This window comes from Notamacropus eugenii, chromosome 1 (genome assembly GCF_028372415.1).
Source record: "Notamacropus eugenii isolate mMacEug1 chromosome 1, mMacEug1.pri_v2, whole genome shotgun sequence".
Taxonomy (NCBI): Eukaryota; Metazoa; Chordata; class Mammalia; order Diprotodontia; family Macropodidae; genus Notamacropus; species Notamacropus eugenii.
This window is the reverse complement of record NC_092872.1, coordinates 169,837,838-169,849,778: the sequence shown is the minus strand read 5'-3', so window position 1 is coordinate 169,849,778 and position 11,941 is coordinate 169,837,838. Positions and strand designations below refer to the sequence as shown.

The 11,941-nt window shown below is 49.7% G+C and overlaps 2 protein-coding genes across 4 annotated transcripts in view; one reads left to right on the top strand and one right to left on the bottom strand.

Moving 5' to 3' along the window:
* The first annotated feature begins 77 nt into the window (after positions 1-77).
* On the top strand, positions 78-3,551 carry CIB1 (calcium and integrin binding 1). The gene is made up of 7 exons (XM_072618618.1): positions 78-633; positions 896-930; positions 2,136-2,244; positions 2,484-2,634; positions 2,734-2,852; positions 2,942-3,030; positions 3,303-3,551. The coding sequence occupies exons 1-7, from the start codon at positions 583-585 to the stop codon at positions 3,322-3,324; spliced, it is 576 nt and encodes a 191-aa protein (XP_072474719.1). The 5' UTR covers positions 78-582; the 3' UTR covers positions 3,325-3,551.
* A 759-nt stretch (positions 3,552-4,310) lies between these two features.
* The window catches only part of SEMA4B (semaphorin 4B), a 35,115-nt gene continuing 27,484 nt past the window's right edge, over positions 4,311-11,941 (bottom strand). For all 3 annotated transcript variants that reach the window (XM_072618539.1, XM_072618529.1, XM_072618547.1), the window contains 10 exons: positions 11,376-11,487; positions 10,583-10,699; positions 10,104-10,255; positions 9,356-9,537; positions 8,959-9,106; positions 8,240-8,450; positions 8,014-8,129; positions 7,475-7,641; positions 6,635-6,720; positions 4,311-6,269 (listed from right to left, as the gene is read on the bottom strand). In XM_072618539.1, the coding sequence (XP_072474640.1) occupies positions 5,533-6,269; positions 6,635-6,720; positions 7,475-7,641; positions 8,014-8,129; positions 8,240-8,450; positions 8,959-9,106; positions 9,356-9,537; positions 10,104-10,255; positions 10,583-10,699; positions 11,376-11,487 (2,028 nt within the window). In that variant the 3' untranslated portion in view covers positions 4,311-5,532. The remainder of the gene's footprint in view (positions 6,270-6,634; positions 6,721-7,474; positions 7,642-8,013; positions 8,130-8,239; positions 8,451-8,958; positions 9,107-9,355; positions 9,538-10,103; positions 10,256-10,582; positions 10,700-11,375; positions 11,488-11,941) is intronic.

The following is an 11,941-nucleotide window of genomic DNA, read 5'->3' as shown; positions in this document are numbered from 1 at the left end:
CGCTTTGGATCACGTAACGCACAGCATTCTGGGAGATGTAGTCCAGAGACCTTTCAATGGACTTTCGTCCTTATGAATTGTGGGAAATGAAGTCCTGTGTTCAGGCCCAGTACAACCTGGCGAGGAAACTGAGCCCCAGAGACCCGTTCGTCCAAACCCCGCATTTTTTCCACGATACTCGGCTGCCTCTCTTTCTGCGAGGGGTGGGAATAACAAGCTGTCTTCTCCTAAGGCGCAGCAGCAACAGGTCCCAGGATCCCGGCTCACACTCTCTTAACGCCTGCCCCCGTCTGGCCCCTTCCCTTCCCCGCTCCCGCCGACTAGACCGATCACGCCTGATTTTGGAATCCTCTCCCTGGATTTCCCTCCGGGAATGGAGAACTGGCGTTCGGGCCCTTTAAGAAAGAGAGAGGCGGAGCCTACGGGCAAAAGCGGAAGGGGCGTCGGAGTTGCCCCGGTTGCCGCGGGGACTGGGCGGGCGGCGGGGCGGGTGACGCGAGAGGCGGAAGTGAGTGGGAAAGTTGTTGCTGTCCGGGTCGGAGTTGGAGCGGCTGGTCTAGACCCGGCGGGTGTAGCAAGGCCATGGGCAGCTCGGCCAGTCAGCTCTCCAAGGAGCTGCTGACAGAGTACCAGGTGCGCTGGGGGCGGCGGATGTGCCTGGGCCTACCCGGGCTGGGCGGGCGGCTTGGGCCCCGGAACCACGGGCAGGGCTAAGAGGGCCGCGACCCTTGGCCGTGCACGGCCGGTCTCCCCCGCACACCCGCACGGCCTAGCCCCGCCCTCAGGGACGGGAGACCCGAGGAGGCCTCGAGTGCAAGGCTCCCCGGACTGGTGGGGGGCGGGGCAAAGGTCTGGGGTGCCGACTGTGCCCATCGCCTCTCGCTCTTTCTTCCAGGAATTAACGTTCCTGACGAAGCAGGAGATTCTCCTGTAAGTACCCCTCCAGCCTCCGCCTACTCAGGAGGCCGCTGCACTGGGCCACAAGACTTGGGTTTTCTCTCCTGGCTTTGCCACTGAGTGACTGTGTGACCTTAGGCAAGTCACTCCCCTCCCCTGAGTCCCAGCCTGCCCCGCGAACAACTGAGGGGTTGGACTAGACCGCCCGACGTCACGATGAGTATTAGGACTGAAAGAAAAGTGGAGACTGAGTCCCAGAGCGCTGCCGGGCCTGGCCGAGGGCACCGGTGACTCTGAGGGCAGGACTCCAAAGTTCACGCTTCTCCCCTGCCCTGCCCCGCCCCGGTGCATTGTGGGCTGTAAAGCAGGTCCTTGGAGCGGGGCCAGGCCATGGAGCAGTCCAGCCTTTAGGAGCGGGTCTTGCTCTGAGACCTGGCTTTCAGTTTTGTGCCCTCGCTGGCCAACGGGTGGTGCTGTTGCCCGTAGCCTGCTCGGCCACGGCCACCAAGTAGGAAGTTTCTATATTCAGCCACGCGCCCAACTTTGAGTTTTTGAACCACCTGTAACATTTTGCTTGCTCTACGTACTTGGAGATCAAAGCAGTTGCACAAAGCTTTTTCTGAATACAAATCAATAATGGAATTCCTGAACCCTTCTTGGCAGGGGCAGAAACACTAAGAGGGGTGGGTAGCCCCTCGTTGGAGAATGGCTACATTGACTAAGCCTCTGGGAAAACCTCTGAGCAGAATCCAGGCTAAGTCTGAGGACACTAGGCAGAGACTGTGGGATTCTTGGTGCAGTCCATGGGACCATGAGCTTTTTGGCCTTGTTATTCCCAGTGTTAGCACGGTGCCTGGCACATCGCAGGGACCAGTAAATGCTTGTTGACTGACTGACTGGTTCCTACCACCCTCCATCCATCCAAATCCTTTTCAACTTTCAAGGGCCAGCTCAAGTTCTACCTGTTTCCATGAAGCCTTCTTTGATGATGCCAGCTCACAGTAATCTCTTTCATCCTTTGAAATCTTATCACTTGTCTGTACCAGTGCTTTGTGACATCTCTCCTGTATTGTTCATAAGCTTCTTGTGTGTTTTTTGATCCTGCCTTTTCCATAACTAAACAGTAGGCTAGCTCCCCACGCAGCTGTGAATTTAATAGAAACTGTAAATCTTATTTGGTTGGTGGACTGAATGAATATTTGTGAGCTGATAGAATGAATTCTGGTTTTCTTTACCAGGGCCCACAAGAGGTTTAGTAACCTGCTTCCTCCGGAGTCTCAGAATGTGGAAGATTCTCTGAGAGTCCGAGTATCCACTGAACAGATCTTAACACTTCCGGAGCTCAAGGTGGTACCCTTCCCACAATGCTTAGTTCAGTAGTTAATTTCAGCCCCCTGTTTTGGGATCTGTGGGACATTTCTCAATCTAGTAACCCCTTCTTCTTCCAGTAATTCTAGTGATGAGCAGTCCTCTGTAGTTCCCAGTACAGGCCTTTGGACATAGCACATGTGTCATCAAAGTTTAGTGGTTGGTTCCCTATCAGAAACTTAATGCCCTTCTGCTTACAAGAGCCTCTCTTGCTCTAGGCCAACCCCTTCAAGGAACGTATTTGCCGTGTGTTCTCCACAGCACCAGAAAAAGACAGCTTGAGCTTTGAAGACTTCTTGGACCTCTTCAGTGTCTTCAGCGATGCAGCTACCCCTGAAATCAAATCCCACTATGCCTTCCGCATCTTTGGTAAGGACTGAAGGTACCAGGGTATCTGTACTGAGTGGAGTGGGAGCATCATGGTCTTTTCAGCAGGGATAATTTTTTGTCTTGGTCTTTCCTAACTAGATTTTGATGATGATGGGACTTTGAACAAAGAGGATCTGAAGCAGCTCGTGAACTGCCTCACTGGGGAGGGGCAGGACACTCAACTCAGCACCTCGGAGATGAAGCAGCTCATTGAGAACGTGAGCTTGGATAGGATAAGGAGGGAAGGGGATAAGAAAGGGGAAGACATTGGGGCTTTTGATTGAACTTCTCTCTTTTCCCTGGGCAGATCTTAGAAGAATCTGACATTGATAGGGATGGTACCATCAACCTGTCAGAGTTCCAACATGTTATCTCCCGTTCACCTGACTTCACCAGGTATCACCAGGGCCACCTGGCAATTTAGCTACCCATAGTACCTTGCTAGAAGGAGGGCAGGAATAAGAAAAGTGGAGAAGTGTTTTCGGGGTAAGGTTAACTCAAGTCAACCCCATTGTCCTCTGGGATTGAGCCAATTTCAGACAGGTTTTAGGGAACATATTTACCAACCTCTGTCTGAGTTTACTTGATCTAGGTCTCATTTCCTATTCTCTGCCCACCATGCCTGTTTTACAGTGGATCAGTAAGTCGTCCATCTTTGTCTCTTCCAGCTCCTTTAAGATTGTCCTGTGATGGGTACTTGCAGTGTCTGGCTACACCAGTAACCCATTTTTGAGAAATTCTCTTCTATACACTGACCTCACCTGCAGTGCCAATTCGTTGCAAGTGGTCGCCATGCCTGGGCTAGCCCTGGGTCCTGTACCAAAGAGTTCAACCCCCTGGGCTCTCCTCTCCTCACTGCCATTGTGACAACACTGTTCATGTTTATACTAATCAAATAATAAATATTTCGAAGTTTTGCTTATGTGTGTTTTAGTGGGTACATTGGACAGAGCCTGAGGCAGGCAGAGAGAACTCTTTTAAGATAAGTCAGAGGAAGGTGAGGAAGGGACTAATGGAGAATTTCTGAATTACAGTAGAGCCAGAGCAGAGATCTCTCTATAAAGCAGGAACATGGAAGATACGAAATGAACTTCTTGCTCTGCGCTTATTTGGAGAAGGGTAAATTATTCAGCACACAGCACATCACTCATATATATTCAGTTGTCTTTGCCCAGTACATGGAAATTTAAATTTTTAAAGTTCAAACTGCTGGGGAAGCTAGGTGGCACAGTGCATAGAACACCCACCCTGGAGTCAAAGACCTGAGTTCAAATTCAGCCTCAGATACTCTTTAGCTCTGTCATCCTGGTTAAGTCACTTAACCTGACTGCCTCCTAAAAAAAAAAAGTTCAAACTGCTGGTGGTCTGCCTAGCCTCATTCTTGTAACTTAGTTATAAAGCAGAGCACCAGATGTTTAAATTCCTAACATCCCTTTCCCATCCGATTATTGCTTAGCAAAGCTAAATAGACTGTTGACCACTACCCCACCAGAATCAACTCACTGAGATGAACCAGCTTATTGAAAGTGTGAATAGATGAAGGCCCAGCTTCAGGAGGAGTACAGGAAGATGTAGGATTGGGCTTTTCTCCAGAAGCTTTATCCATGCCCAAGGCACTCAGAACCAGTTTTTAATAACAGCATTCAGTGTGAGAGGAAAGGTGCACTGCAATAGACTAAAATTCAATTTTGGATTTTATTTAAAAAAAAAAGTAAAGTGCATTTTATAAAAAAAAAAAATAGATACAAAACCCACATAGATTCATGGCCCTTTGACTGGGCAGTGTCAATGTCCCTTTGGGCAGAAACAGCACAAAGGGCCAGAGAATTATTAAGTTTGGGGAGGTTAGTCGTTTATGGAAAGTAGGAGGAAATCCATAAAGGTCAGAGGACGAAGAAGGGTGAGGACACAGTGGTTCTTTTAGGTTATCAGGCAGGGACAGGTAGCAAGTCTAGTCGTTGATGTTCAACATGAACTCCATAAGAAGTGGAATGTGCTTCTATCTCCTCCCCTGACAGTGATGACCCTCTCAGGTCCTAAGAGAACACATAGAGAGGGCACTACTACTACTGCCACTTGGCAGGGTATGGTAGTCACATGACAATCGTCCCATTGTCTGTAGCCTGATTGTTCTGTGGAGGTAGGGAGAAGTGTACCCTGGCTTGACTTTCTCACTCTCAGGGGTCCTTGGCCTGGCAAGCCCAAGACTCCTTGGGAGCCTCAGGGATGGCCCTAGGTCTCTGCATTGACTGACTTTGGCAGCAGAACATGAGAAGTACTAAAAGGAGGCACATTGAAGAAGATGCATTTCAAACTCAGGCTCAGGCAATCATATTGTCCTGGTACCTCCAAAATGCCCCATGGAAATGGTGTGTAAAGGAGGGGAACCCATGAACTGAATCCCTTCTAGAACAAGGCTTGAAGGAAAGTTCTTGATCACCACTTGCCCCTCAGCTTGTTTCACATTTTCTTTCTCTCTTTTTTAAAAGAAAAACGTTTTCAAAAGGGCTCAGGAGAGCTATTCTATCAGAATAGTCTCTTAGAGAAAACTGAGAATGAATGAGAGAGGTCCCTGAACAAGTGGATCCCCTCTAGGCGCCTTCTGGTTGTAGATTCAGTGTATGGAGCTCCAAGGTGGTCACCCAGGGCCAGCAAATCCACTTCTTTCCATTCCTGAAGGAAGCCTTACAGGCATGCTATCAGGCTTATGATCCTCTCCCTTTTGGCTGGTCCATGTCCCTAGAGATTCCCATAGGAATCCATAGGAGGGAGCTGCCCCACTCGCTAGCTCTGTTCTTTGAATTCTGGGTGCTGTTTGATGAAAAGAGGTAGGGCTGGCCATTCTATATGGAGTTATAGTCCCTAGAGCCAGGGTAAGCTTTTACCCATGTCCTGCGCTCATACCACAGAGTCACGGATCTCGGAGCCCAGCCGTACCCGGGGCCGGGGGCATGGAGGAGATACCTCTACAAAGCTGTCCTGAATACTGAGTGGCCTCTTCTCTGATTCAGTGAAAGCTCGGAGCCCAGGAGAGCTGTCAGCAAGGGCCTGGTAACCTTTGTGATCAGGCAGGGCACTAGGTGGGCCTCCTCCATTGAGGGACCGGTTTTCAGAAGGTAGCATCACTGGGCGTGTCCTAGGATGTACACTGGCACACTCTCCCTGTTTGAGGAAGACCTTCATGCCATCCCGGTGTCGATAAAGGAAGAAGAGGGCAAAAAGTACAACAGCAAATCCAAACAGGCCACACATCAGCAGGAACTCGGTCCAATAGGTTTTGTAAGGGACTAAAGCAGCCTTCCCATTGGCAGGTGAACTCACCCGGGAGGTATTGATGATGAGGGGGACGATGGAACCCTCCTCCCCATTTGTTGCTCCCTCAGTAGCCTCCACACAGTAGTTGGCCACCAGCTGCTGAAAGTTCTCCTCCAGTGACCAGCACTGGAAAGAACCCAGCCCATCCTGGCTGCCCACCAAAAGTAGGTCCCCACTGGGCAGCACTCGATAAGAGGCAGAGTTGTTTATGGGGGCCTTGTTATGTACCCAGCGTCGGGATGCGAGGTTGGAGAGCAGTCGGCAGGTCAGGGTGTTGACAGTGTTGGGCAGGAAGTGAACTTGCTTACATGGTGTCTCATCTGCCAAGAAAACATAAGGAAAGAGGTATTCAAAAGCACTCCAAGTTCGTTAGGGCCTCAGGTTGCTTTCCCCTGAGAAACTCTGGGGACTGCCTTTGTTAGGAAAAATCAGTCTGTCCACCCACCAGAGGACCACTCTGGAGACCTATCTGTCCCTCAACCTCCTTGGTTTGTGGGTAGCTAAGCACTGCCATTGCGTGTGAAAGGAGAACCCCTGTATTCTGGGAATAAGCAGAAAGAGGCTGAAGCAGCAATACAGACTGTCCCCTGAAAAAGCAGGGGACATGAACCTCTCACAGCTCTCCCTGCAGCAGATGTGGCCTCCAGGGCTTCCACCCATCCCCTCCTGAAGTAGAAGGCCTTACTGGATAATGTAGTAGGCTTGCGGCCGAATGCAGAATTATTGCAGAGCTGCTTAGTGTTGGCATCTTCAATGTCCTGCACCCACGGCCTGAGGACAAGAGCAAAGTCACCAGCCAAGTTAGAAGATGGGCCCTCCAGCTGTCAGAGTGCAGGCAAGCTAGAGGACTTCAGCGTCTCTAAGAGAGTTGACCCGCCCTACATTCCAGAGCTTGCAGATAAACAGAGGGCAGCTAGGTGGTGCAGCAGACAGAGCACCAGGTCTGGAGTCAGTCAGGAAGACCTGAATTCAAATCCAGCCTCAGACACTCACTAGCTGTATGATTCTGGGCAAGTCACTCAGCCCCTATGTGCCTCAAGTTTTAGGGGATTATGAGGATCAAACGAGACAATAATTGTAGAGCCCTTAGCACAGTGCCAGGCACATAGTAAATATTTTTTTGTTATTATTTTAGTTAAAGTCATTTGTGGGATTAGTGTCACAGCTTCCTAAAGAGCAAAAGCAGGGGAATCATGTAAGATTGGATGCCATCATAGGGAGGGAGGGGGGAAGGAGAAGGAGAAAATGTAAAACTTATGGAAGTGATTGTTGAAAACTGAAAGCAAATTAATTATAAAAGAAAGTAGGGGAATAAGACAGGTGAGATAGAGGCCAGCTTTGCAGGGTCGCCAGAACACAGGGTTTGGGGCACTGTCCCATTGGCTCCCCTTTGACACCCCTCATCATAAGCATGACCTGAAGGAAGGCACTTCAAGAAAGAATTCAGCAGGGGAAGAACAGATGCTGATGGCCCGGGGGCAAAGGAGGGAGAAGTAATCTGAGGAGCAGCCAGTAAAGTTCTTACCGTGAGCCCAGTTCCGGCTGGTAGTGCCTGACATCCCTACAGCTTGTACCACTCCAGGCACAGTAGGGATCTCGGGACAGGATGCATTCCCCACAACTTGTGTACAGGCTACAGTTAGCCACAGACACTTGAACCACAGCCGAGTAGGAAGCAGCATACAGTAGTCCCTGAAGAAAATAAAAGGTGATGAGAAGTTAGCAATGATGACCTCTAGGTCAAGGACCCCATCTTTGCGTACATAGCATCTACCCAGTTCTGGTTTGTAGGGTAAAAGTTTGGATGAGATTTGAGGTACCAGGTGGCAGAGCTGCCAACCTACAGGTTTCTTAGGCCCCTTTTCTGGACACATCTGGATTCTATGCAGTCCAGATTTGGTACCAGGCTTTAAATTCTCCATTCCAATTCAAGGAATGAGGGAAAGAAAAAGAAAATGGTTATGTGGTGGCCCCGGGACAGGTTTGGGACAAAAGTTAGCCCAATAGTCTCCCTAATCCCAGAGTGGAATCCCCCTCCCTCCTCTTGACCATATTCTTGCTCACTCTTTGGGGATCCAACAGTAAGTTCTGTACAGGGTGGCCAGGCGGGAAGAGCTGGATCTCCTCAATAATGTGCACCCTCTGCCTCGAGCTCACAGTTTTGTGGAGTCGGCCATCACCTGCAGGAAGAGAGAGGCTCAACCTCCTCTTCCTAGGTGAAGGATTCCCACTACCAGTCCCATTCCTCCACGAGGGCCCTTCCCTTAACCCCAGAGTCCAGGAAACTCACTTGTGCCCAGGAAGAGGACATCGTAAGTGTGGTGCAGGCCAGGGACTCGATGCACAGAGAGGCGCTGGTAACGGGCCCTAGTCTGCAGCAGCAGTGGGTTGCTACGGACCTGCTTATCCATCAAAAAGTGGTCTTTGAGGAAGTTAAGCACACGGTCAGGGAGCTGCAGAGAGGAATTTATTCTCTTTTCCCGGGCACTATTAGTGATGCACTAGAGGAAAAACAGCAAAGAAGAAAAATTTAAGCAAAAAAGAAAATTTAGGAAATTAACACTCAAAAAGTATGTAGGGAAATTCTTATCCATTAGGGATGAGATAAAGAACCCTTACTTTAACGGGGGTATGATTTCTCAAAGTCTCTTCTAGGCCTCTTAGTGTATGCAGAAACATGGAGAGATCTACAGCTATGCATCAATCTATGTCCATACTGATAGATACTATATATGTCTATAGGATGTACGTGTTCATCTACATGTATACATTGGACACGCACATATATACAGTTTCTATTTCTCTATTGAAGGCTATATGACATACACACAATTGCAAAATTTTCTTTGCCTCCTGAAGAGAGGGAGTGGGGAGGGGGCATTGTTTTGGATCTTTGACTTTGGAGTCGGAACAAAGGGATTGAGGCCAGGTGGCTGTTGCCTTTATCATGGAGGCCCTATAGGGGTCTGCTTTGAGAATAAGGCAAAGCGAGGTGAGGGGAATACAGACCGCTCCTGGCCGGGGTGTTGGTGAATCCATCACCGTATACCACTGCTGGGTTTCTCGGTTTAGTTCCTTATACAGGCCATTGAAGGCACTCTCCACATCCTGCATGGTGAAGACACATATGGCTGAGCCTCCTGCAGCTCCTTGATGCCTGCAATAGAGACAGACAATGTCTGAACTGTCACCAGGGCCCCAGCGGCAACCAAAGATCCCCCCAAACCTCTCTAAGAATCCAAGGGAAGTATCTGTAGGTAGGGCCTCTCCCATCCCCCCACAGGCTGGCCCCTGTAGTTTCCTCCTAACTGAACAACACAGGTTCAAATGCTTTGTTTTCCCTGACTCTTCAGCTTCAAGGCCATCTGGGCTACGGATGAGACTCTCCATCCCCCTGGGGACCTACCACTGTGAAGTGAAGACTCCGTAGAAGAGAGTGTCTTGCCAGTTCTTTGGGCTAGGGCTCAGCACAAAGACATCTTGGAGCACATTGAAGGGGAAGCCATCAGATGGCCGGGAGCAAAGCAACTGGGCTTTCAAGAAAGATGTCCAACGTCTCTGTAATACTCTCTCTCCACCCAGGTCCCCCTGTTGGGAGAGAAAAATCAGGTGAGGCTTTGTGAAACCACACAGGGAGGCAACAACCCTGAGTGAGGGTCTCCAAGAGAGGAGCAGCATGGGGTCAATATGCACCCCACCCCCCAACCCATTCCTAGCTTCGAACTCCCAGGCCTCTGAGAATTGATAGGCTGTTACCCAGAAACAAGCCTACCTGTGGAGAACTAAAAAAGACCATACTCTCAGGGTCTGCTGACTATTCATTTCTCTCACAGAACCCCACCACAGGCATTCCCGGCTTTCATTTCAGCCCAACAAGACATTGATTAAGCACCTCTATGAAGGGTTCTGTCCTGGGTTCTGTCCTAGGTACTGGGGACAGAGGTGAAAAACACAGTCCCTGCTGTGCTCAAGTGGCTTATGATCTAAAAGGGAGTGATATGATAGATACACAAATATATTTGAGAATAGGTAGGATTGATAAGGGCAAATGAGAGACCCAGATTTAAGAAAACTGAAGGGGGGTGGGGTGGGGAAGAAAAAATACACTTTTCCCCAAGAAAACTCTTCATTTTTTGTTAGTCCCTGGCCCTCACCTTGCACACACGGGCAATTCGGGACACGATTGTGTTCTCAAAGAAGTCAAACTCCTTGCCAGTCTCACTGAAGAAGAAGTAGATTTTGTCATCGTCCCCCTGTGGGTTGTCCAGGCTCTCAGGAATGTAAGCAGAGCTCACAAAGGCTGGGTCTGTATGGAGTGGGAAAAGGCTCAGAGTCGGTGGATGAAGCACAAGGGGAGCCCCATGGCATCAATCCCATGAGGAGAAAGACTCTGCTCTCAACTCTCAAGGACCTTGCCAGATTCATATTGGTTGGGGAAAGTCTTCTGGCACAACCCTCCCATGCTGGCCCATTTCACTGGGCTCAGCTGTCATTCCCTCTCTCAGCCTCCACCCCAATTCGTCCTGGTACCAAATAATCCCTCTCTGGGCAGTCCTTCGGTCCAGGCAGGGAGGACGATCCCTGAAGGCTATGGTTCAAGGATGGGGGTTGAGGGGAGGAGGGATATCTTCACCTTGAAGCCAATTGAGGGAGTTCTCAGTCTTGAGGGTGAGGCGATTCCCCTGGCTCTGAGAGATAGTTGGCTCATTCCCCTGGAAGTTGCTGACTGTTCCGGCATAGAGCTTACCATCTGCCAAGAGAAACATTCCCATGGGAACAGCCCCAGTGCAGCCCCCATTGCTGAGCCTGACCTCCTCCAAGCCTAAAGCTTCTGAATCTATCCTTTTCAGAGTAGAGGCTGGGAAAGGAACTTTGAAGGTTCATTTTATCTTAATGTTGGGGCCCCTGGGTACCCAGATTCCCTGAATTAAAGTTAGACCTAGGAGTAAAATGGATCTCAAAGAAGTCAAACCCCAGGAAAACACAGCAACAACTTGAAAAAAATGTTTCATGGGTCCTTATTTTTATTTTTTAAAAACATCACCATCACTTCCCAATCACTCCCCTCCTCCGACTGTTGTTCCACCTGGCCAACGGAACTGGTCTTTATAACAAAGCATTCCAGTTAAATGAAACCAATGACATTTTGGTCACATCTGACCATGTGCTACAAACTCTCCAGCAAGTCCTATGCTCCTACAGTTCTACCCTCAGCACAAAGAAAGATCCACTAGAATTGGCAAAATGGGCCTGGAGTGAATGTGCCCATCCCCAGCTTCTCAGCCAAGTCCAGCCTGCCATGTCTGAAAGGGCATCATGCAGTGTTCTCAGAAAAGTTTTCCTTGAGCCCCCTAGGTGCTAGGGAGCCAAATACCCGCTTTCAAAAGCTCTGGAGATATACTCCCCAGAAAGTACCAGGCACTTACCAACCATGATGGCCGTGGACTTGTACTCAGGGTCAAATGGACATCGACCCTTCCCATCCTCCAGCAGGACATTCCCTGCTCCATCCCGCTCCAAGCTAAAGTTCTGAATGTTCTAAGGTGAAGACAAATAGGAGCATTCAGAGCCCTGGAGCAGGGCCACAGCAGCCAAGGGAGAGGCGGGGCGTGGGTCAACCAGGGTGTCTGTGAACAAGCTGGATTTATGTGGGAAAGTCATGAGAAGAGGCAGCTGACCAGAGCAGCCAGATAACTGGGTTCTGGAGGCAGGAATACTTGGGTACGAGTCTCACCACTGACGCTCACTGGCTGTGTGATCCTGGGCAGATCACTGACTCTCTTACGTTCTAGACCAGGGCCTACCCTCCGTTAATTATTTCCTCTTTGTCCTGTATATGGCTTGTCCCTTGTTTGACTACAAGCTCTCTAGGGCAGGGACTGTCTTTTGCCTCTTTGTGAATCCCTATCATTTAGAACAGTGCCTGACACAGTTTTGTTGGTGGTGGTCAGTCGTTTTCAGTCTTGTCTGACTCTTTCTGATGCCATTTGGG

Bases quoted from the DNA above. Each gene is read 5' to 3' on its own strand.
- CIB1 (XM_072618618.1), top strand. From the start codon at position 583: ATGGGCAGCTCGGCCAGTCAGCTCTCCAAGGAGCTGCTGACAGAGTAC. The intron at 2,635-2,733 runs GTAAGGACTGAA...TTTCCTAACTAG, and splicing joins CTATGCCTTCCGCATCTTTG to ATTTTGATGATGATGGGACT. The intron at 2,853-2,941 runs GTGAGCTTGGAT...TTCCCTGGGCAG, and splicing joins TGAAGCAGCTCATTGAGAAC to ATCTTAGAAGAATCTGACAT.